The sequence below is a fragment of the Nyctibius grandis genome, chromosome 2 (assembly GCF_013368605.1).
Source record: "Nyctibius grandis isolate bNycGra1 chromosome 2, bNycGra1.pri, whole genome shotgun sequence".
NCBI classification, from domain to species: domain Eukaryota; kingdom Metazoa; phylum Chordata; class Aves; order Nyctibiiformes; family Nyctibiidae; genus Nyctibius; species Nyctibius grandis.
This window is the reverse complement of record NC_090659.1, coordinates 5,479,547-5,501,533: the sequence shown is the minus strand read 5'-3', so window position 1 is coordinate 5,501,533 and position 21,987 is coordinate 5,479,547. Positions and strand designations below refer to the sequence as shown.

The following is a 21,987-nucleotide window of genomic DNA, read 5'->3' as shown; positions in this document are numbered from 1 at the left end:
CATACAAAAAAAAAAAAAATTAAATACTGTTAAACCCACTTAAAATAAATACTTGCTGAAGGAATATCAGCTGGAGACTGCTCTCTGACTTCTAATAATCCCACTGCGCCCAGGGAAATCCTCTTAAACCTATATCAGATAAAGGATGTAAAACTGTTATAGGTCTAACGTGACAGGGCAGCCACAGAATCAAGATGGAAAATTTCTCCTCCCAGCTTCTCCCTACCGAGGGGCAGCTCTGTCCCAGTGCACGTCAGGCTTCCTTCTCAGCACATGAAGCAAAACCCTGCACCGCCTGGCAGGAGCTGGAGGGAGGGGGAAAGGCCAGTCCTGCCAGGGCTTTGGGCTGAAGGGGGATAGGGACCTGCACAGAAGCAGACTGGCTCAGCAACGGGCACTGCGCTCCCCCTCTGCTACAGGGAGACTCGATCATTCACCACCAGACCTAATTGTTCTCCAAGACGACCCAAGAACAGCATCGGCATCAAGGGCAGAAACAGCTGCCCCTGCCTCTCAGGGCAGCAGAGCGACAGAAATGCAGAGCGAGCACGTCTAAGGGGCTGGAACTAAAGAATGAATAAAGCAACCCTCCAGGGGAAAGGAATTTAAAAAAAAAAAAAGGAGTGGAAGGAGCGAGCATAGCAAAAACCTCCCCAGGGAGGCAGCAGGAAAAATAGGCAATGTGGAACGTGAAATTTTCACTGGTAATCAAATAACGGGCTGCTCCATCGTGGGACTTCTCAGCGTTGCAGCTGGCTGGAGCCACGGGGACCGTATTCCACTTTCAGAGTTCGCTGAGCAATTGCTAAGGCAGGGGACGAGTGCCATATGTTACCAGCTGCGCTCTCAGCTACTGCTCTCCCTGTTTAACACCGAGAGACTGTGTGGAGGCACAGAAGTAGGGAAACCTGCACACTACATGCCTCTCCCCCGCCACCCGGTAGTCCGGCAAAGCTGCCAGAAATGCCAACAGGCTCTGCCGGCGAGTCCGGGAGCAGGTGCCCATGCCAAGGAGTCGCCAGGCTGTGCTGGCTGCTCAGCCCCACCAGTACCCATCACAAGTGGAAGAGATGGGTGCCCCTCAGCCACCCTCCAGCAAGGCGGTGGATATGGCCAGAGGCAGCCCCTGGAAAGACGCCGATCGCGCAGGAGGCAAGAGGCAGGTACCAGGCTCTGCCCATCCCACGTTACAGCCCGCTGCCTCCAACAGCTGCTCGCCCGACCCAGCCTGGCTCCTTCTGGCTCTCTATTTGTGCTCTGTACTTTTTTTTCATCTGCCACAGCTTCTCTCAGTGGTGCATGTAGTGAAAAAGTAATCATTTGGGGAAAAAAAAAAGAGGTTGGGAGCTGCCCGGAGCACATTGAGAGGAAATGTTAAATTCAGGATGGGAGGTGGCACCAGACCGTTTCTAACACCAGACAACCTTTTGCTTCCCATGATTAGCAAGCAGAGCCCGACCTGAAAGAGCTCCCTCACTTTGTGCTGAGTTCACTTTCTCGGAAAGGGTTAGGGCGAGCCCAAGATTCAAATTTAGGGTCCCAAGTAACCCACTTGTGGTAGAGCTGGCCTTCAAATGCACCAGGAGCTCTGGCTAAAGATTTTTCTATCCCAGTTAAAAACCTTTGCATCCTTTACCTCCTATTGGCATGTAACACCCAGACGTTATGGCAACATACACAAACAGCCTATACCACCTATCACTCTTCTCAGAGGGACAAACTGAGAGGCATCCTATAAATCACAGAATCACAGAATCAACCAGGTTGGAAGAGACCACTGGGATCATCGAGTCCAACCGTTGCCCTGACACCACCATGTCAACTAGACCATGGCACTAAGTGCCATGTCCAGGCTTTTCTTAAACACATCCAGAGATGGTGACTCCACCACCTCCCTGGGCAGCCCATTCCAATGTCTAATAACCCTTTCTGAGAAGAAATTCTTCCTAATGTCCAACCTGAACCTCCCCTGGCAAAGCTTGAAGCTGTGTCCTCTTGTCCTATCGCTGGTTGTCTGGGAGAAGAGGCCGACTCCCACTTCACTACAACCTCCCTTCAGGTAGTTGTAGACTGCAATAAGGTCACCTCTGAGCCTCCTCTTCTCCAGGTTAAACAACCCCAGCTCCCTCAGCCGTTCCTCGTAGGTAAGACATTTAGGATTAACAAATACCTCATTTTACCAGGAACTGGCAAAGCATATGAGAAGAGTCGGCAGGACAAGCGAAAGGGGCACGTGGGCTGAGCAGAGTGTTGCATTTGCAGCAGCTCCTTTCAGGGCGGCAGAGGACGCCCAGCCTTGCAGCTCGGACGCTGAAGAGGCAAAGGGCTCGGTGGAAGAGGAGGTGCCGCCGTCCCGTCAACCTGAGAGATGCCCGAGTGGAGCCAAGCGTGGCTGGAGTCGGCGAGAGAGCAGACTAGAGGGCAAGACTCCGAGCCTTCAGAAAAGAGGCTTTTGCAGGGAAGATTGCTTTAGTTTTCAAAGATCATTTTAACTGACGGGTCTGATTTTACTATTCAGGCTCAGCGCTGCACAGAAACCTACCCAAGCAAAACACTGCCGTTCCTTACAGTCAGCGTTTGGGCTTCTGCGCCTCTCATCCTGACACTCAAGAGACATAGAAAGTCTGGAAGCAAAAGGGTTCATTTTAAAGACCAGCCTAGATTCGTGAGCAGAGGGCTGTGCAATTGCCTTAGGCTGTACTCATCTACATTTTTAGAAATATATTTTAGAATACATTTTATTTACAATGTATGGGTACAAGTGTACAGACACTCATAAAAAAAAGGACACATATTCTTATTGTAAACCTCCTCCACATGCTAGCTAAATTTAAAAAAGTACCTCTACCTCAAAAGGGACAATGTAGAAAAAACATATGGAATACAGTGATGTGCCCCAAATGTGTCTAATGCCAGTTTTTTGAGAAATGGGTAGGTGGACACGGGAAAAAAAGGAAAGAATTAGTTCCACAACTGAGAGCCCCCCCTGCAAAGCATGTCACGCCACCAGGTCGCCTGCAGTTTTGAGGGACAGGGCAGGAAGGCAAGGGAGGAAAATCACCAACAGCTAAGAAGGGAGAGAATGGATACAACAGAGGGATCTGGACAGGTTAGATAGATGGGCCGAGACCAACGGCATGAGGTTCAACAAGAACAAGTGCCGGGTCTTACACTTGGGCCACAACAACCCCCTGCAGCACTACAGGCTGGGGGAAGAGTGGTTAGAGAGCGGCCCGGAGGAAAGAGACCTGGGGGTGCTGATCGACAGGCGGCTAAACATGAGGCAGCAGTGTGCCCAGGTGGCCAAGAAGGCCAATGGCATCCTGGCCTCTATTAGGAATAGTGTAGCCAGCCGGTCTGGGGAAGTGATCGTCCCTCTGTACTCGGCACTGGTGAGGCCGCACCTTGAATACTGTGTCCAGTTCTGGGCCCTTCACCTCAAGAGAGATGCTGAGGTGTTGGAGCGAGTCCAGAGGAGGGCAACCAAGCTGGTGAAGAGTCTGGAGGGTCTGACCTACGAGGAACGGCTGAGGGAGCTGGGGCTGTTTAGCCTGGAGAAGAGGAAGCTCAGAGGTGACCTTATTGCAGTCTACAACTACCGGAAGGGAGGTTGTAGTGGAGTGGGAGTCGGCCTCTTCTCCCGGGCAACTAGCAATAGGACAAGAGGACACAGCCTCAAGCTTCGCCAGGGGAGGTTCAGGTTGGACATTAGGAAGAATTTCTTTTCAGAAAGGGTTATTAGACTTTGGAATGGGCTGCCCAGGGAGGTGGTGGAGTCACCATCTCTGGATGTGTTTAAGAAAAGACTGGACATGGCACTTAGTGCCATGGTCTAGTTGACAGGGTGGTGTCAGGGCAACGGTTGGACTCAATGATCCCAGAGGGCTCTTCCAACCTGGTTGATTCTGTGATTCTGTGACGCAGCCCCTCCTGCCAGCCCCAGAGCCGCTGGCCGGCCGCAGGGTTGCCTACACTGGGCTCCCATGCACCTGCTCATGGCACCGTGGACCACCGTCCACCTCAGTCCAGCAGCGCCTATAGCCTCGTGGCTTCTGCAAGGGCAAGACTGGGTGAGCTTAAGCAGCTATGCTTTCCAGACATCAGAAATGACTAAGCAAGGCTGGAGATGAATCCTATTCAGCATCATTACCAGGCAGAGCTGAAATATAAGCCTCTGTTTCTAACTCCCACTATCTGAGGAGCTCAAAGCACTTCACAATTATTTAGCTCAGACTTTGTGAAAGGCTTGTATGCTATTATCCCTAATTTTACCAGATGGACAATGGTAAGGTAGACGGAGAGCGCCGTACCCTGGGACACACAGAGAGTCGGCAGCATGACAGGACCCAACGCCTGCAGCCCCGCACTGCTCCGCAGCATCAGCAACTGGGTACTCTGGTTTGCTGGTGCAACTCCCCAGGCTGTGCCCACAGAAACTGCCAGAGGTAAATATGTTTACCCCTCCTAATTCCTCCCCCTTTAACAGACAAACACTCCCTTTCCACCCATAGCAGGAACAGAAAGAAAAAGCAGAGCTGCATAGGTCCAATTTTTTTCAAGGCTACTACAGAGAGATTTAGGCATGTAAAGGAGGACAGTAAGAATGAAATACCCTCTGTCTAGCTGAAAAGGACCACCTAGGAGAAGGTATTTGATTTTTTTTTTTTTAATGTCAGCTAAAGGGTAATTTCAAAGTGAAGGACATTTTACTCCTCTGGGGAGCTAATTACTGCAACAAGCACAGCCCAAACAGGCAAAGATGAATGTAACTCACAAAGCAGGAATTTCAACACCACCAATCCTAGAACTCACTTTGGTTAACTGAGGGCTTGGCCAAATAAAGCATACACATGCTTCACGGAGGTAGCAAAGCCGCCGAGACGGCCTCAAAGAGATTATGACATCTGAGCTTAGGAACTCCAAATTCTACCTTTGTACACCAGAGCAAAGCAATAGAGACAGACTCCTGCAACCTCTCTAAAGAAATAAGAAACACACGAAATAAAAAAAATATGCCAGAAAAAAAGAATTTGGGGATGTACAATGGGTCCTTGCTGTTCTCACCTGGTTGAGATCACCAATGTTATGCCATTATTTAGTACTGACATCACCACTATATACTAATTTATGCCTTTCTTTAAACACCCTCCCTCCAAACTGCTGCCTAACAGTGGTTCTTACTGCACAGCAGCCAAGTGGTTCATCACAGCGTCACAGGACAACTCAGGGTGGAAGGGACCTCGGGGGGGTCTGTAGCACAACTACAGGGTCAAGCAGGGTCAGCTATAAGGTCAGACCACGCTGCTGAGAGCTTGATCCTGTCAGGTCTTTAAACCCTCCAGAGATGGAGCCTGTGCAACCTCTCAGGGCAGTCTGACCTGCTCTTGTTTCGATTTTTGCCTGTAGTTGCTCATCTGCAAAAAGCCTGGCCTCCCCAGGACACAAGCTGCTTGCTGATGTACAGTGACAAACACTTTCCCCTGCCTCTCAGGAGAAGAAAAAGGCAGCACAGAAAGAAGAGCCCCCAAAGACTTCTATCAAAACCAGTAGATCCTCGTCTGCAAGACTCCATCTCTCTCTTCAACACCTCCTTCAAGCAAAGCCACCTTCAACCCAGTTGATGGCTGGAATAAACTAGCAGTCACTGAGGTCCATGTGCCCCACGTGAGCAGAAGTGGCTGCTCTCGCCCTGTGTCCCCCCAGGTTCCCAGGAGCAGACGGTGTTCTCCCAAACACGCAACATGACTTTCTCCCTCCACTCTGCGCACAGACAGATCGCGTACGGCAGCACTGGACGAAGAAGAGGAGAAGTTGCCGGCAATAAGCAGCAGCAGCTGGTTCTGGCTAATAAAAGTTAATTTTTTTTCTTTTTTTTTGCGTGCTACATGCCCTTTTGCTCTCCACAGAGGTATTATGGAGATTTTTGGTTGCAACTTCAACAAAAGGGACCAAAAGAACGCTTGTCTTGAGACACATGCAGCTCCTGTCTTTCCAGTGCCAAGTGTCTGGCCTGCATAAATCTTTCTTCCACCTCCCGTGCCACCAAAGCCTCTCAGATACACCCTACAGCTATCCTTCCCGTCCCAGCCATGGGCTTGCAGCTGGCCACACAGTTACATGTCACAGTTCAAGGGCACTGAGGACCCCTACAAGAAACACTCCTAACGGCATGGTCAAAGTACCCATGGACTGAGTTCTGGTCTGCAGAGAGCTGCAAGTGACTCAGGCAGCGGAGCACTTGGACATGAGATCCCACCAAGCATAGCCACAGCCAGCACTGACCTCTGGCTTTCTGTGCCACCAGTGCCCTTGCCCACCACTTGATGCCCAAGCCTGGCACGATGCTGAAACTTCACCACAATGGGGCTGCCAGCCAAAAAACCACACCCAGCCCCTGGGAGCCGTCACAGCCAGGCAGGACCCAGGGGAATGGGGCAGAGATCAAGGCACCAGCGTACCCAGGCAGGGCGAGACCAGTGAGAAATAGCAGTGAGCAGAAGCGTGTCCGGGCTGAGAGGGTGGACACGGGAGCCACTGAATAGCACCTAGCTAGCATGAATCCTCTCTGCCCCCCTTTCACCTAAGCCTGGCAGGAAGGAGACGCCGATGACTGTCCCTGCAGGCACTACCAGCTCCACAGCAGCTCCTGCCCGCTGTCAAGACAGCTGTGTCTGAGTGCTGCTTGTTTCTCAAGTCTGCACTGAAATTGCTCCTTCCCACTCTGCGGTACTGTGGAGGTTGCAGTCTCTCCCTGCCCCATCCAAACTGCTTTCATTTTTTTGCTTTAACTTGTTTAGGATTGATGCTGTACATCTGCTTCCCCCAAAATAAAGAGTACAAAAGCTGCCACCTCCTCAAGTGCTTTGAAACCTTTTCTCCTGCTCTGTCACTACCTGTTTAAGAAAAATGTCAAAGCTTGATTTCTTCCCTCAAATCACTTTGAAAAAGCGCTCAACGTCTTTGGAAGCACCAATAAAAAAACCACTGAGATAAAAGTGTGAAGCTTCTGAAGAGGTTAGACCTGGGCTTCTTTGCTGTTATCTAAGTAAGGGTACAGGCACACAAACAACTCATTGCAGAGATATAGTGGAGTACAAATTTGCAGTGACTCACGCACTCTGAAGTAATGCCATGTGCTTACTTCTACCCCACAGCAAAACACAAGTTTATTTACCCACCAACATAAGACAAGAAGCACAAACCAGGATCTCAGATTGCACATCACCCCTGCAGCCTCACCACCTAAATTACTGCACAGAAACCTCCCCTTCCATCCCTATTTCAAGAGTTATTAAGACAAGGGATAATTCCAATGACAATCTGGAAAATACTGCTGTCCTGCCAGTGGTGACACTATGTTACTGGGATGCTGCTTTCCTTCACCTGCAGATTCTTTGCTGTCCTTAACAACTTCAAAAAGCAAAGGAGCAGCCCACGTACTTCTCACAGCCAGGAACAAGCAAGCCAGGACCCTGATACAATTGTCACTCAGGTGTACATGGTCCCTAGATTCCCCATTTAATTGATCCAGTTTCATAACTCTCCTCTTCAGTATGCCCAAGTGTCTTCCCAATTCAACCACAAAGCCAAGATTTCCATTAGTTGCTTAGGACCCTCGTGGGGGAAGTTTCCAAAAGCAGCCAAGTCTTCAGCCACGACTGGAAGAACTAATTTCACTCAACACCAGCTGCCTAGCCCAAGTCTAACATCTGGGCTCTCTCTTTAGTCAACTTAGAGAAGGATGAATTTAATTTAAACAAAGATGGGTTGCTCTCCAGATTTGTCCCTCTCTGTCCTCTGATGGCAGATATGGCCTCAACATCTACCTTGGGCAATGTGCCTGGTGTCAGATGAGTGGGAGGCCATTCGTGCAATCTTCTAAAAATCTTTTCCCCCCATTCTGAGTAAAAGAGCACGAACTAGCCTCAGCAATTTCGTGTCTGCCTCAGGGAACTGAACTCTGAAGGCAAACACTGGAGTTGAAGACTTTGTACATGGCCTAATCCTTTCTTATAAATCAATCACAAGGCCATGGTTCCACAACATTCTGAAGAGCTGCACCCTTTTTTTTTTTTAGCAACTCAGTCTGAGATGTTGCACCTGCAACTCAGTCTGAGATGTCCTAAATTCTTCCTCCTAAAGTATCTCACAGCCCAGGTATAACTCCTACTTCCGAATGACATAGCTCAAGAGGAGATGAGAAGAGGAGTAGCAAGATACAGAAAGACTTATTTTTGAAGCAACTGAAGACTGGTGAAAAAGGTTAAGCCTTGACAGACATTTCCCCGTGGCAGAAGGCCCTTGAACCACATTACTGGCCTCATTCCTAGCTTCAGTGAGATTAGCACTTGCACTGCATGCTAAATTCAGACAAGAGTCCCACAAAGTGCCTGGGGAGCACTTCTTACTCCAGGCCATCAGAGCCATCAGGTCCCCAGAGTGGTACTATATCCTGGCCAAGATCTCCATGAATGAAAAGGAACCTCGAGTGGGGACACCAAAGACGGGAGAGATACAACTAACCATGCTTGCTGTCCATGAAGTGGACAGAAGTGTACTTTCAAGCCCAACCAGCGCATCTTTGAAGCTGACAAGACTTTTTTAGCAGCTGAAGAGCCCTGGACACTTAGTCCTCAATGCTGCTCAGCTGGCAGGAGCAAAGATGCATCCCAGCTGCTCCACTGCAAGTTGAGATGTCCCGGTGCAGACAGCAGCCCCATGTGCTGCACCACCACTGTCCCATCCAGCTCCCCCAAAACTCCCAGCTCCCCCATCTTAGGACTGTATCGCCTAGGTGAAAAAGGGAGAAACTCTTCCTTCACCTCTTCCCTCAAACCACAGGACACAACAACTCAAATCTCCCACAGCAGCCAGTCTAAAATCAACACTGCTCCAAACCCACCCATTTCACACGTAAACAGAGAGAACAGAGATGCTAACAAACCTGTCTCCCTCCAGGCTTTGCTGCTGCCAAAAAAGAGCCACTCAATCTAATGAGTCAATTAAAAATTCATAACCGGATGAAAGACAAAAAAAAGTTTGGTTCTGTTTCTGACAAAATGAGAACAATAACTCTCATTTAGCTCTCGTGTACCTCTTCTTGCATATCGTCTGAAGCAACAAAGCCAGCCTGAAAACCCACGACCTGTAGCCGAGAGCTAAAATGACAGGGAAAAAAAAGGGTGTGTGCTCTGCCCAGCCCTGCAGAGAGAAGCCCATTTCCCCAGCAGGACTTCAGGGTCTGACAGGGCTGAAGTCAGCACCAGTTCATGTGAAGTGAAGCCAGAGGGGAAGCCCTCCATAAAGGCTTGTTGTCTACAGGTCATCGCAGGGGGCACTCTGGAAAATTCAGTTTCTGTCAGAGGCTGGTTAAACCACAGAAAACACCTACGCAGATACACACGTTCAAAACGCAAGTGACCCTAAGTCACTTCTGAAGTGACTTTTCAGAAATGAATTAAGCTAAACCAAATTAGGGCCCCAAATTCTGAGCGCAAGCATCCATGAAGGGGAATAATGTGATTTAACTAATCCACTAAAAGTTACTTTAGATCAATTTTTTTGAGCATTCGACACACGTAAGCCCTGAAGTCAATGTCCTCAAAGCACTATTCACGGGTGTCTACGGAGTCCCGAATCTTATGTGCCTTGTACCTGTGGCAAAAGTAGGACAGAGCAAAAGCATAGAGCTCAGCAAGCCCTTGGCTGGCCACCTAAGCAGCTGCTGAGCTATGGTTAAAACCAGGTGGGCACTGTCTCCCCAGCCCCCAGGGAGAGCAGCGGAGGGACCCCAGCTCACGGGCTGGTTACTACTTACTACGGGGTGCAGCTCCCTGGCAGAGCAACCCAGCTGCAAACTCTGACTGCCACAACCCCACCCTGCCCCCAGGCACTTTTTTTCACTGGGTGTTGGTTTTCAACGGGCTTCACTCCCTGAGGTGACCTTACAGCAGCAGCACTGACTCAGTGTTGTTTAAACTAAAGGGGAAACCGCAAACCTGGACTCCCGAAGCAAATCATGGAACTACAAAAAAAAATAGAAAAGAGTATTCAGGCGTCCACCTCCTGACTGCTCCCGGACATCAGATGGGAAAGGAGGCACCTAAATAAGCGCTTGCCCCCAAGCCACGGGCCTTCAGCTGGGAGAGTGTCTGGGCTGGCACCTCTGAAGGGAAGGAGCCAAGGTGCACACAAGCTGGAGGCAAGAAGCACAACCCAACGGAGGGCTATTGTGTGACTTAAATTCACACCTCGGCTCCTTTCACAATGGGTTTCCTGTGTCAACATGGCCTGAACTGGCAACACCCTGACTGGCTAGCACGTCTGGATAATGCCAAAGTGGTTTCCAAACCAGAGACCTGCAGGCTCATGAACGTCTCATACGGAAAGCAAGCCTGCTATCTGTGGGCTTACACTTGCTAGAGGGGTGTCTCTGCTGCAGAGGAGCTCTTCTAGGAGTTCTTCAGCCAAACAGTTTGATGGAAGCTATTTGACTGCTGTTAGCTGAGTTAAAGACTTCAAATCCAATCCCATTTTGAGATACAGAAAGCAAGTTGAGGCTTGAAAAGGTCAAATCAGCTAGTCAGAGAGGTGCCATGGAAATACTCCAGATTTTAAAGAACCTGTTTTCGTTTTTTCTAACTCAGACAAAAAAAATCCCACCCAAACCAACTCCCCCATGTTCATCTACAGACAGCTCAATTTGATCGGTGTGCCGGCTTCAGGGCGCATTCAGCACTGCCCTCTGTCAAGAGCCTCTCCTGTTCCCTTTATGTGCCGCTCATCATCACTCCTCTCTTCCCAGCTCCGCTATTTCACCACCTTTGGCACACAACTCTCTCCGCTGCAGCTTGTGCCATCTGGAGCAGCCTCCCTACCCCTCTCTCTCTCTGCCTAAGTAAATCAGTTCCACGTCCCTCTCACTTTCAGCCACGGCTTCAAATGTTCCTCTCCCCAGCTATGCTGCCTGGTGTCTCTTCTTTATAAGGGCCTTATTACTAGAGAAAGCTTGATATCTCCTGCGTGCCTATACAGTGATTTCCTGCAATTCACACCACCACGCTGCCTGCTCTCTGCCCATATTCTCCCCCACTGGTGTTTTTTCTGACAGCTTATTGGACTACATTGCACACGGGGGTTCATGGGTTTGTGCCACACACCGGCTGGGAGACGCCGCATTGCCCCAGCCACGCCGTTCGCAGGACAGCTTACCCACGAGGTTCATCTTGGCGCTGTAACTCCCGAAGTACCTCTCGTCGGTGTTGGGCGTGTGGCACTCGTACTCCCCGGCGTCCCGGTCCTGCAGCTCGGTGATGTGCAGCAGGACGGCGTCCCCCTGCACCCGCTCCACGTAGATCCCCCGGCTGCGCACCCGCTGGGTGTAGATGGCGTAGGGGAAGGAGGGGTCGACGGTGCTGACGATCTGCACCTCCCGCTCGGGGGCCGAGGGCAGGTAGATGGACCACTGGAAGTTCTGCTCCGCCGGGCCCTGGTAGCCGCTCACCTTGCACCACAGCGTGACGTGGGACCCCTCGGTGCGGTAGAGGGGCCCTTCCTGCACCGCCACTTGCCGCTGGGCCAAGGCCATGCCTGCGGGAGGAGAGGAGCCCAGCATTACTTCTCAGCAGGCAGCCCCCACACCTCCCCCAGGACGTACCAGTCCTACCCCTTCCACGGCTGCGCTAAGCAAGGCAAGCCCTCACGCCCCATTTTAAAACTGGCACAGAATCACAGAATCAACCAGGTTGGAAGAGACCTCTGGGATCATCGAGTCCAACCGTTGCCCTGACACCACCATGTCAACTAGACCATGGCACTAAGTGCCATGTCCAGGCTTTTCTTAAACACATCCAGCGACTCCCCAGCACCTCCCTGCTGCGTTGCAGCTTTCTTGCTGACTCAAGGGAAGTGTTTTATAAAACATTCCATGGAAAAAAGTGGTGCTGAGATAACGTAAACCCTTTCTTTGGCAGCGATAAGAATCCAGGCACAAAAAGGTACTGCGCCACATGGCAACAAACCACAAACTCAAGCTGACAGGGCTTTGTTTTCAGTACTACTCTTACTTTCCAACCCCACCAGTCAGGGATCCCAGGCACAGGTTGCTGCCAGAGGGCACTAGGAGCTGGCACATGGCTGCTCTGCAGCACCCCAGTGCCACTGGTGGGGCTCCTTGGTTCAGCAGTGACTCCCTCTTCTCCTGGCACAGCCAACCGAGACCGTCTCCCATGGGGAGCGAGAGACAGGAGGCTACGCTCCCTCCTTGGGTTTCCAGGCTGGAGGCTTCACCTGGTACAAAATCCCATTCTTTTTCCCCCCCAAACCCAGCACACCTTCTCCAGTCTCTCCATTAGGCTTGTAGAGGCATACGGGGAAATACCACGTTTCCAGCACTGCCTTTCCAAGTCTATTTGAAAGGAGTATATTAAGTACATAACAAAAACAATTAAAGGTAATGGAGGGAGTGGGCATATTACACGAAGACTTACTGCCCCTGGCTGCTGGAAATCAAGCCCCAGTACCGTGCGCTGTACACACGCAAACTCGTGCGGCACAGAACAAAGACAACCCCGCAGCACGGCGACTGCGATCTGCTGTATTTTTACACAGATTATGGACGGCTGGCCCTTGGGCTCATGGCACATTACCAGCACAGCCCTCCAGGGGCCAGATAAATTACAGCAATCTATCTTGTTTGTTGCTACATCAAAGGCTCGAGGTCTGGAGACCACGGTGGGTGTTCATCGGTTATTGAGTTACCAGCAGCATGCGCACATGGCGAGGCCAACCACCCTGGCTTCTGGGACTGCTTGCTTGCCATCATAAACCAGCAATAAGCTGATTTAAAGCAGGTCCTGCATAATCACGTTTGCAAATTTCATCCTCTGTGCGTGCGTGCACGTTTGGGTTTCGCTCCCACCGCCTCTAATTTTCGCCAACAACGTTCAAGTCCAGAGAAGACTTTAACCTTTCAAAAACTAGCAACTTGCAGGTGGAAGAGGCAGCCTGGCATCTGGGGATTACTGACTCGATCCCACCCTCTGGACACGGATGTCAGAAATGAAGTTTTTTTCCAGAGCCAGCCTGGACCAGAGCCAGGAGAGATGGTTCTTACCAGCTTAAAACAAATTGTGAAAAATGGGTTGAGCACATCCATCAGGCCATGCAGCTGAACAGATGGAGTGCAATTCAAACTATTAACTTGGGCTCCGCTCGCTGCTGCTCCAAATTATGTTTCTTTTTACTCTTTATGAAATAATGTGATTTAAGGGGAGGATGGGGAAAGCTAACATGTTCAAAATAAATATGGAGAGGAACAACAGAGGCAAACACTCCCCCACTGTTTGCTGTACCAATCTCTTCATCCTGAGGAAAGATACCGCTAGAGACAACCAACACATCTAAGGTGCAGACAGCCTCTTCTCTCACCCCGTAAAGGCCAAAGGCCAAAGCAAATACTACAGCCTTTGAAGTGAACTGGTTTTACAACAGCAGGAAGGGTTAAGATCTTTATTGCACGCCTAAAGACAGCCCATAATACAATTTTTGGATGCACATGTAGCCTTGCTACAGCAGACAGATACCCTGCATGCAATGATACAATTAAAATTGCGCCACAAGGCAAACGTGCAGCAGTAGGAATTAAAAGTTGCACACACAACACGCATTCAGGTGTTTCTCAGCTGAGTGCATGACCTTGTTTTGCAGGCTTTTAATGCAGTGCTATTTTTTTTTACATAGGAATTCTTTAAAGAGTTTTCCAACAATCCAGTTGAAAAACATTTTATCAGAGACATGGATTAGCCCTTCCAATGCTCGCTGGCAAGATCATGACCTCGGGGACCCACAGTGCAGATCTCTGCACCCTGATGTGCACAGCCTTTTGGTAGATGTCAAATCCCACCGCCCTCATGGCCAGCACTAACGTGGGCTTCCTTCTTCCCATGCCATTGGTTTTTGGGACCTTGCATGTAACCCTACAACCTGGAGCCTTACTCCAGGTTTGGAAGAGACCCACTTTCTACGTTCCTCCTCTCCTACTCCCTCTTGCACTCTATTGCTGCACCTTCCTGATCCAGACAAAAGCAAGAGAGGTAACAGCCGAAGAGCCCCCTGCTTCCTCTTCTGGCTCCAGGAGCCCAAGCTCCTGAAGGACAGGAGAAGCCAGTGCAGGAAAAGCCCTGCCTAGCTCCAGTGTGGAAGGAAGACAGAACAGTAAGCATTTTGCTACAACTTGCAGCACGTTGCTGTTCAGCCTCTGAGGTGTGAGACACAAAGACTGAGAAGTTGGTTGAACGGGGCGGATCTCCAGAGGGGCAGGGAATGGCACATCTGCAGTGCTCTTCCCCCTGCCTGGCCACAAACCACTGCTCCAACACAGATAGCAACAAATGCTTTTCAACACTTAAAAAACCCCACACAGCAGAAGCAGAGATACTTCTCCAATAAATAATTTAAATTGAGAAAGGGAAGGAGAAAAACATATAGCCTAAAACAGACATCCACCACTACAAGTTGTCTCCTCAAATGGTTAACTTTCTGCACAGGGAACGGTGTTTGGCAGTTTTCAAGCTCTGGGAATTGCTGCATCCACGAACACGCAGTACCAAGAAAAGAACTGCATTTCTTAGCGAGCAAGTGTTCTAATTAACAAAAATAATGTGCCTGAGATCCCATTTTAAACTCTTATCTTTCCCTCTCGAAGTGAGAGAAGAGCTCACTGGAGGAGGAGCTGTGTGCTCCACACCTCCCCTAGGACGCCCAGGAGACAGTTATGGTGGCATTTGGCTGGTACTTCACTGGCACAGCTGGCTTTTAATTGCAAACCCAATATAATTTACTGACAATGCAAGGGCTGATATCGAGGAGGTAGAGAGCCAAGAGCTACTTTAAAATTAATAAGAAATGATAGGTTTGTGCATCTGTTTTTTCCCCCAGAAGGCAGTAAATCCCTTGCGATAAGGAGGAAGCACTCCCTGATCCTTATACCCTACAGATGAGGGCTATTGTAGGGTATTTTGAGCATTTTGAGCTAAGAGCAAGCAAAACAGCCAGGCAGCTCTCAACATTTCTGCTGGCTTATCCATCTCCCAGGCCCTGTTTGGGATACAGGAGGTGCGTGGAGGAAAGAGAAGGAGGCAGCGGCAAGAGGGGATGTTGCAGCCAGCCGATCAGACTCGAGGTCATGCAGCAAGGGGACCATGCAGGACCCAGGCACCAGCAGATGCCTGGTCCCTGCACCTCCCCTACACCAGCCTGGCCAGCAAGCTCCAGGGCCACGGCCAATGTCATGCAAAGCAGCTCTGAAAGGCAGGTGAAAGGCAAGGGAGAAATGCAATGTCCAAGTCACCTGGCCATTCGTGTCTCCCTTGTATTACAGCCAGGACTTCAATGCCTCTCCATTCAATCTACGGGCAAGAAAGGAGCACTAGGCATCCCTGACAGCCAGGCATCTGACCCAGAAGCGCTGTAGCTCAGCTTCTGAGCTCACTTTGTCTCTGCAAAACCTGCACCCTCCCAGCAACGTCAGCTGACTATGGCAAGATCTGACCTTTCCACGGGGAGACATGCAGAGCTCAGAGCTCAGGTTTTCCAGACATGACTGGTCATTTCAGGTGCCTGATTTGAAATACTTTGAAGATGCCTCATTTCATAAAGTGCCGAACGCTTACTCTTTGGGAAGGGAGGGGACCTTCAGGTCCCTTTCAGAAGAACAGGCATACAAAATAGCATCTGAGAACATTGATTCAAGGCTTATCGCAAGGGATAGGCGAGTATAATGAAACAAAGGACAGCTGTGCACACAGAAACTCTGCCACAGCATTGACACACCAAAAGAATGAATAAAAATTAGGGACGGAACAACCAAGAACCTCTTGCACAAACACTCTCCCCATCTCTAAGAGTGCGGGTTATGCCTGCACCACACCCAAAGACACCACAGCAAGTTGCATCAAGGTACCTTAGATATCAATAATCACTGCCAGTAGACGTTTAATCTAAAAGAGAAACTTGAGCTCTTAGAAGGAGTATTATCCTGACTCTCTAATCATTAGAGAGCAATTAAAAGAAAAGTCTTTATATTTTCCATATCTTCCAGAAGCGTAGGACTGACAGTGCTGAACATCAAACAGATTACATACCTTGACGGGATTTTTCTACCCCTGCAGCTTTACAGCATTTTCCTTCACTTAGAAGCTCTAAAGCAGTATTTGTCAATAACCGATAATGCTGATCCTAAATTTCCTTTTAAAAATTACTTTGTGCCTTTGACTACAATTATTAGACAGAAAACACTTCCAAAGAGATCCCTCTATCCTCCTCTCCCCGTCCCTTGTGCAAACACACAGCGCACATTTGGTTTTTTTGTTGTGGCTATTGTTTGTTCAATTTGTAAGTGCTCCTGAAAAAGTGTCAGAGAAGAGCAACAATGATGATAAACACCAGGGAATGGCTTCTACATAAGAAATAATGGAGCAGGTGAGGACTCTGGCTTGGAAAAAAAGATGACTTTAAGAGGATCTGGTAAGGGTCTATACAAATATGTATGCCATCGAGAGGACGGTCAAGAATTGACCATTTACCATCTCTTCCAGTTTAAAAACCAAGGGCCATCAACCAAAACTGGTCAGATCCAGTTTTATAACAAGTGAGGCAGTTCTTGCAGCTGCACATAGCAGACCTGGGGATGTCCTTGCTGAAGGATGCTGTGGATATGGAAAGTTTACATGGGTTGAAATGTGGGTGGGACAAGTACTTTAAAGAGGACTACCAAACAGGTAGATCACATCAGGTTTGGGATTTCACAGCTGTCTGCCTACAGCATTTTTGAGATGTGATGCTGAGCTAGATGGAGGAGCCTGAGTCTGAACTGGTACAGCTGTCCTCAGGCCCCTTCACAACCTATGTCATTGCAGGCTATACTCTTCAGCCATACAGGTCACATCTGGTCTGCAGACTATGCATTGGCTATACTGCAACAGCAGCTAAAAAAGGCACCATTTCAGCTTTTCTCTGGAAGCGTGGCTATCTCTGCTCTGAACATGGCCAACCGAACTGGTTCCCCCCAAAACACCCTCAGAACTGAAGCGGGAGCCTGTGCCTGTGTGCAGGGAAGGGAAGGGGAGCATGCATAAATCCTATTTGGCTATGATAAATTAGCATCTGCAGTAGACCACAGGACCTGGCAGAAAGTACCCCGTAATGAAGACAATTCAGACACAAGTGCTAAAGAGCAGTTATGCTAAAGCGTCTACTTCCTAGCTTGAGAGATGCTCCGGGCACACACAGCCCAAGAGCAGGTGCGAGCACCAAGTGCATCACAGGCCGTGGCAACTGCTGCCCTCCCGCAGGCCCGAGGCTCGCTCAGGCGAGAGCAATGCGGGAGCCCAGGCTCGCCACCCGGCCGGCCCTTGCTCTCCAACGCATGGCACGGTGTGTTTTGAGACGAGGCAAGTGCCAGCAGACTCTTCCTCCGGCTGTACTTGGCGCCTTCAGCCCTGGCCCAACGCCACGGGAGGCAGCAGGCATACCTGCACGCTGCTCCGACCGCCGGGCGAGGAAAGGATGCGTGCCCACAGCAAGGAAACAGTTTCCATCCAGTCCAAGAGCGCTGTTACTTTATTAGCAGTGTTGTTAATTAGTTGCTCGCCTCCCGCCTCCCATACACTCATAGCCCACCACAAACAGGGAAGGCAGCACTGTGGGGCCGTGCCACAGCCTGCAGCCCACGGGCAGCAGGCCACAGGGAACAGCGGGCAGGCAGAAGCAGCTCTGAGCTGCAGCAGTTGTAGCACTGGTCGCTTTCACAAAGCCACGGGGCACACGTGGTTCGTTGTAGCCCAGCAAGGAGCACTCCCCTGCAACTCACTCCTCCTCAGCCTTTCCATTCCTCTGCCCCAAAACAGGAGCATCATGCCCTGCACAGGCCTTTGCTTCCAGCAAGTTGCTCAGGGACAGTTAGCATCCTCCAAGTTCACCTTCCCTCCTAATTCAGATTATTTTTTCAGTCTCCCTTAGGCGTGATGCTTCCCAGGGGACCGCCCTTCCTCTCTCCCTTCTGTCCTCCAGGGAGGACACAGACGGCTCTTGCCAAGACCAACCCTCTACTTAGCCCTGCTGTGGAGTCCAGAGAAAAAGCAGGGACTGATACCCACAAAACCATGTTTCGTTTCAAGAAAGCTCTTCCAAGCTCACCGTTGTCTGGCCACTGAGAACACTTCCCCAAGCAGCCATCTTATTTTTCATCAGCTGGAGACTAATGTAATCTCTATGGGAGACCCTGCCCCAACAGGCAACACCAAGCCAGAGACAATCTTCCAGCAACACGCACCTGCTATTCTGTGAAGCCTCCTGTTAACGTGCACTTTATTTGTGACTCCCTAATTTTTATTTAATTAGGCTCGAGCTTAATTTTTGCATAAGCGAGTCACAGCAGGGACAATCTCTGTACACTGCAACCTGCTGCCAGATGGAAAAAACACAATGCTATCAGAAGAAAACATGTGGTAACCTCCCCTTATTACTGTAAAGCCTCATTCTGGGAAAATACAGTATTTTGCTTCATGTATTTTTTTGTCATGCCAAGAGAGTTCACTGTACTGAAAGGCTGGCTGGAGCCACCTGCAGAATAACTCCACCCTTTTGCTTTGATGTTTAAATCGTGCTACCAAGGGTGCCTGATCCCCTGTCCTCCTCCCCCACTCCTGCCACCATCCCACCACTCCCAGCACATGGACCATCTCTCCCGAATGGACTCAAAAAGCTATTTATTCCTCATTCAAATTCCTCCCACTGCTGAGCCAACTAAGGATGGCTAAGTAGAGAGGTCAGCCAGGAACAATTTATACAATAATTGGTATGGAAATATCACAATCAGTGGGGAAATATCAAAGCACGGGCAAACGAGACAGGAGCCGCCAATGAAGCTCTTTGTTCTTCCAACACAACTGCTTTCACTCATCTCTGCTAGCTGCTCCGTCTCATAGCCGCTCACTTCCACAGCAGATGTTTACTGTCTTTTAAGAAAAATGTTTTCAATAAATATGAAAGAGGTGACATTTCTTTTAATCATCATAGATTGTTCTGGCCCGTGACTGGCTTCCCAAGTTCTGACTGCAAAAGAGGTCTTGTACCTCTGTTATAATTATGCATCCAGTCAGACATCCAACCCCCTCGCCAAGATCAGAGCCGTTTTTCATCCTTTGGTTCTTCTCAGATCTGGTCCTTATATTGACAGATGACTTCCTTACTTTCCCCAGTACAGCATTGGTATTCTACAGCTGCACAGTGTTAAATGTAATCTGCCCTTGTGATTTTTTTTCTTTTTTTTAAGCAAACCTCATACTATATGGATGTCACATTCCTCTGACTGCTCTTTCTCTGTATCTACAATTAGGCATGTTAAAATACGCTAGTTTTAGCTCTGCCTTAGAATAGCATATTCTTGAGCCACGGATCATCTGTTACTACAACCTTTAAACTTTTAAAAATGCTGGAAGGAGGAAGGAATAATTCACTACCTACGTTGGACACTGGGAAGACAATGAACAATAGGATTGGACTTGAACAGCAGAGATTGAGGTTGGACACGAGGGCTAGGCATATTTTTAACTTTTCAGCAGCAAGGAAAGTGAGGCACCAGAAAGACTGCCTTGTGAGACTGAAATGTCTCACACTACAGTTCCCCCTGACAGACATTCATCTTCAGGAATATCATAGGTGGAGATGAACCTGCCCTGCGGGATGCACGACACAAGATCTTCCTGCTCTTACAGTTCTACCATTCTCAATCATCCCATCAGAAAGTAGATTTAAAGTTACTTGGCTGCACTAAATTCTGAAACTACTCTTCAATCTAGTATAGGTTTACTTTGAAAAGTCACAGAGCCAAGTGTCCAGAAGTCAGCCAGCCACATTTAGGGTCAGAGAAAAGAATGATACCCCATATTAACAAAAGGAGAAGGATGGCAGGGCAGCCGTTCTGCACACAGGTCCCTGAGCTCAGCAGCTCGTGATGCTCAGCCTCCTTTACTTCATACGGGCTTCAAGGCTGGTGGATCAAGGTCTACCTCATGTAAAAAGTGAATAACAACGTGCTGATGTACGAGGGAAAGACTGAGCTGACTGTCCTGCTGCTTCAGATTCATAATGGTGAACGACTGTTGGGGGCTCAAATATCTTTGTGCAACACACCTACTGCTTATTATAGTTTGACTATTTTCCCGCAAAGGTGTTGAGAAAGAGTCCCTTACAATCTGCAATCCTTGTATTCCCCAAAGGAGATACCAGTTTTGACTAACCCCACAGAACGGCAGAGAGCTCCAGTAGCACTATAGGCTCTTTTCTGTACTTAAGGTAGAGCCCGTCCCATGAATCTATTTAATCAACTATTTCTCTTCCTCCAAGGTCAGAACAGAACCATCCCAGCCCTTTCCCAACTCTCAGATCAGCATGTTCTTCATGTATCACACCATTGTTCCCCTTATCATTATGGGAAAAACACGCAAGCAGAAGCTCCCTGGCAGATTACACTTATACTGGAATATGCAGGCAGGAAGCACTGGTTTGCCGACGCACTGCTTCCAACTTGCACTGCTCCTTGTGTCTTATCCTCAGGAGCTTCTTTCCTACAGCCCACTGAACGTATGTCCTACTGACTTCTACCACTACTGCTGGTTCCAGGTCTGGTTAAGTGCTACGATACACAGCAGCATTTACACTGGCCTGTTGGAATGCCCAAGGCAATGCCTACTTTTATATTTTCCAATGAAAAGCAGTGATGGCTTCATTACTGCCTTCCCAGCCTAAGCTTTGAAGCTATAACCACAGGTACTCACTGCCAGATTTAGTGTAGACCTACACAAAAAGTGAAGTCTCCCAAGATTCCTATGTGTGTTTTCCCTTCTGTTCTTTTAGCTCTTAAAATACATGTAAGGACACACCATTTACCCTGGCGTCTCTAGTACTGCTCCCAGACCTCTAAAAGATTCAGCACTGTCGTGCTAGTACCAAAGCTATGAAGCGTCAACACGCATTTCAGATTGCTGAACTCTTAGCTGGTATGTGTTCCCAACCTATCAGGAGGAGGGAGGGAAGTGAAATTGTTCGAGTGACAAAGCTAGGCAGGAAATTTCTGACATAGTTCATTATGCCCTGCAGCCTCTGTATTTCTTTTTATTACCATTCTTTAGTCTTCAGGTCCTACATGTTCAACAGCGAGGGTCACTCTTAGAATTGTCAGACATTATTCCCTGCACGATCACTCACTCTCAGACAATAAGAAACTTCATTTTGTTTCACAGTCAATAATGTTTTAATGTCACTTCTTTTTTCATTTTCCTGCATGCTCTGCAATTCCTCCCAATATTAAACAACTGAATGCCCCTAGTGTTGCTGTAATTCACCTGATAACATTCCAGATGCTTAAAATACTCTCCCAGGAGAGAAGAGTGTGGAGTCCCAAATCTCACCTTCACATTCATCCTTGCCAAAAGGAAATAGCATTTACTAGCTGGTCTTTCATTAAAGGAATTCCCTCTCTTTCATGAAGAAGTGTCTCAAAATACTTCTGATCCACTCAGAGCTTGGTTCCTTACCTTCCCTCAAATTTGCTTTTCCTGAAGAAAAGCAAAGCTTCTTGCTCTGTTCATGGAAGTGGCTTATTTGGCTCCCTTCCCCTACCCTTGCTCTGAGTGACTCTAGGTTTTCTGTTACTTTGGTGAGGATGACATTTAGGAGTTCAGCACCCTGACTTTCTCTAGGACCTTTACTTGCATGCTTGTTCTTCTGGGCTAGGGCCTAAGCATCTGCTTTCCAAACTCCAAATCGGCTCCCTCAATTAGCCATTTATGAATCGCTCAACCCCGAATCATTCGCCTTGTAAGAAGAGAGACTTAACAATAACCTGTTCGATACGGGCAGGTTTGAAGAGCTGATGACAAACCGCACTGCTGCACACCCTCCCTTCCCAAGGCACACCGTTCCTCC

At 49.0% G+C, this 21,987-nt stretch overlaps 1 protein-coding gene across 2 annotated transcripts in view; it reads right to left on the bottom strand.

The window, feature by feature from the left end:
* IGSF3 (immunoglobulin superfamily member 3) overlaps window positions 1-21,987 on the bottom strand; it is a 101,353-nt gene that overhangs the window by 61,423 nt on the left and 17,943 nt on the right. For both annotated transcript variants that reach the window (XM_068425178.1, XM_068425179.1), the window contains exon 2: window positions 11,212-11,589. In XM_068425178.1, coding sequence (XP_068281279.1) covers window positions 11,212-11,587 — 376 coding nt within the window. In that variant the 5' untranslated portion in view covers window positions 11,588-11,589. The remainder of the gene's footprint in view (window positions 1-11,211; window positions 11,590-21,987) is intronic.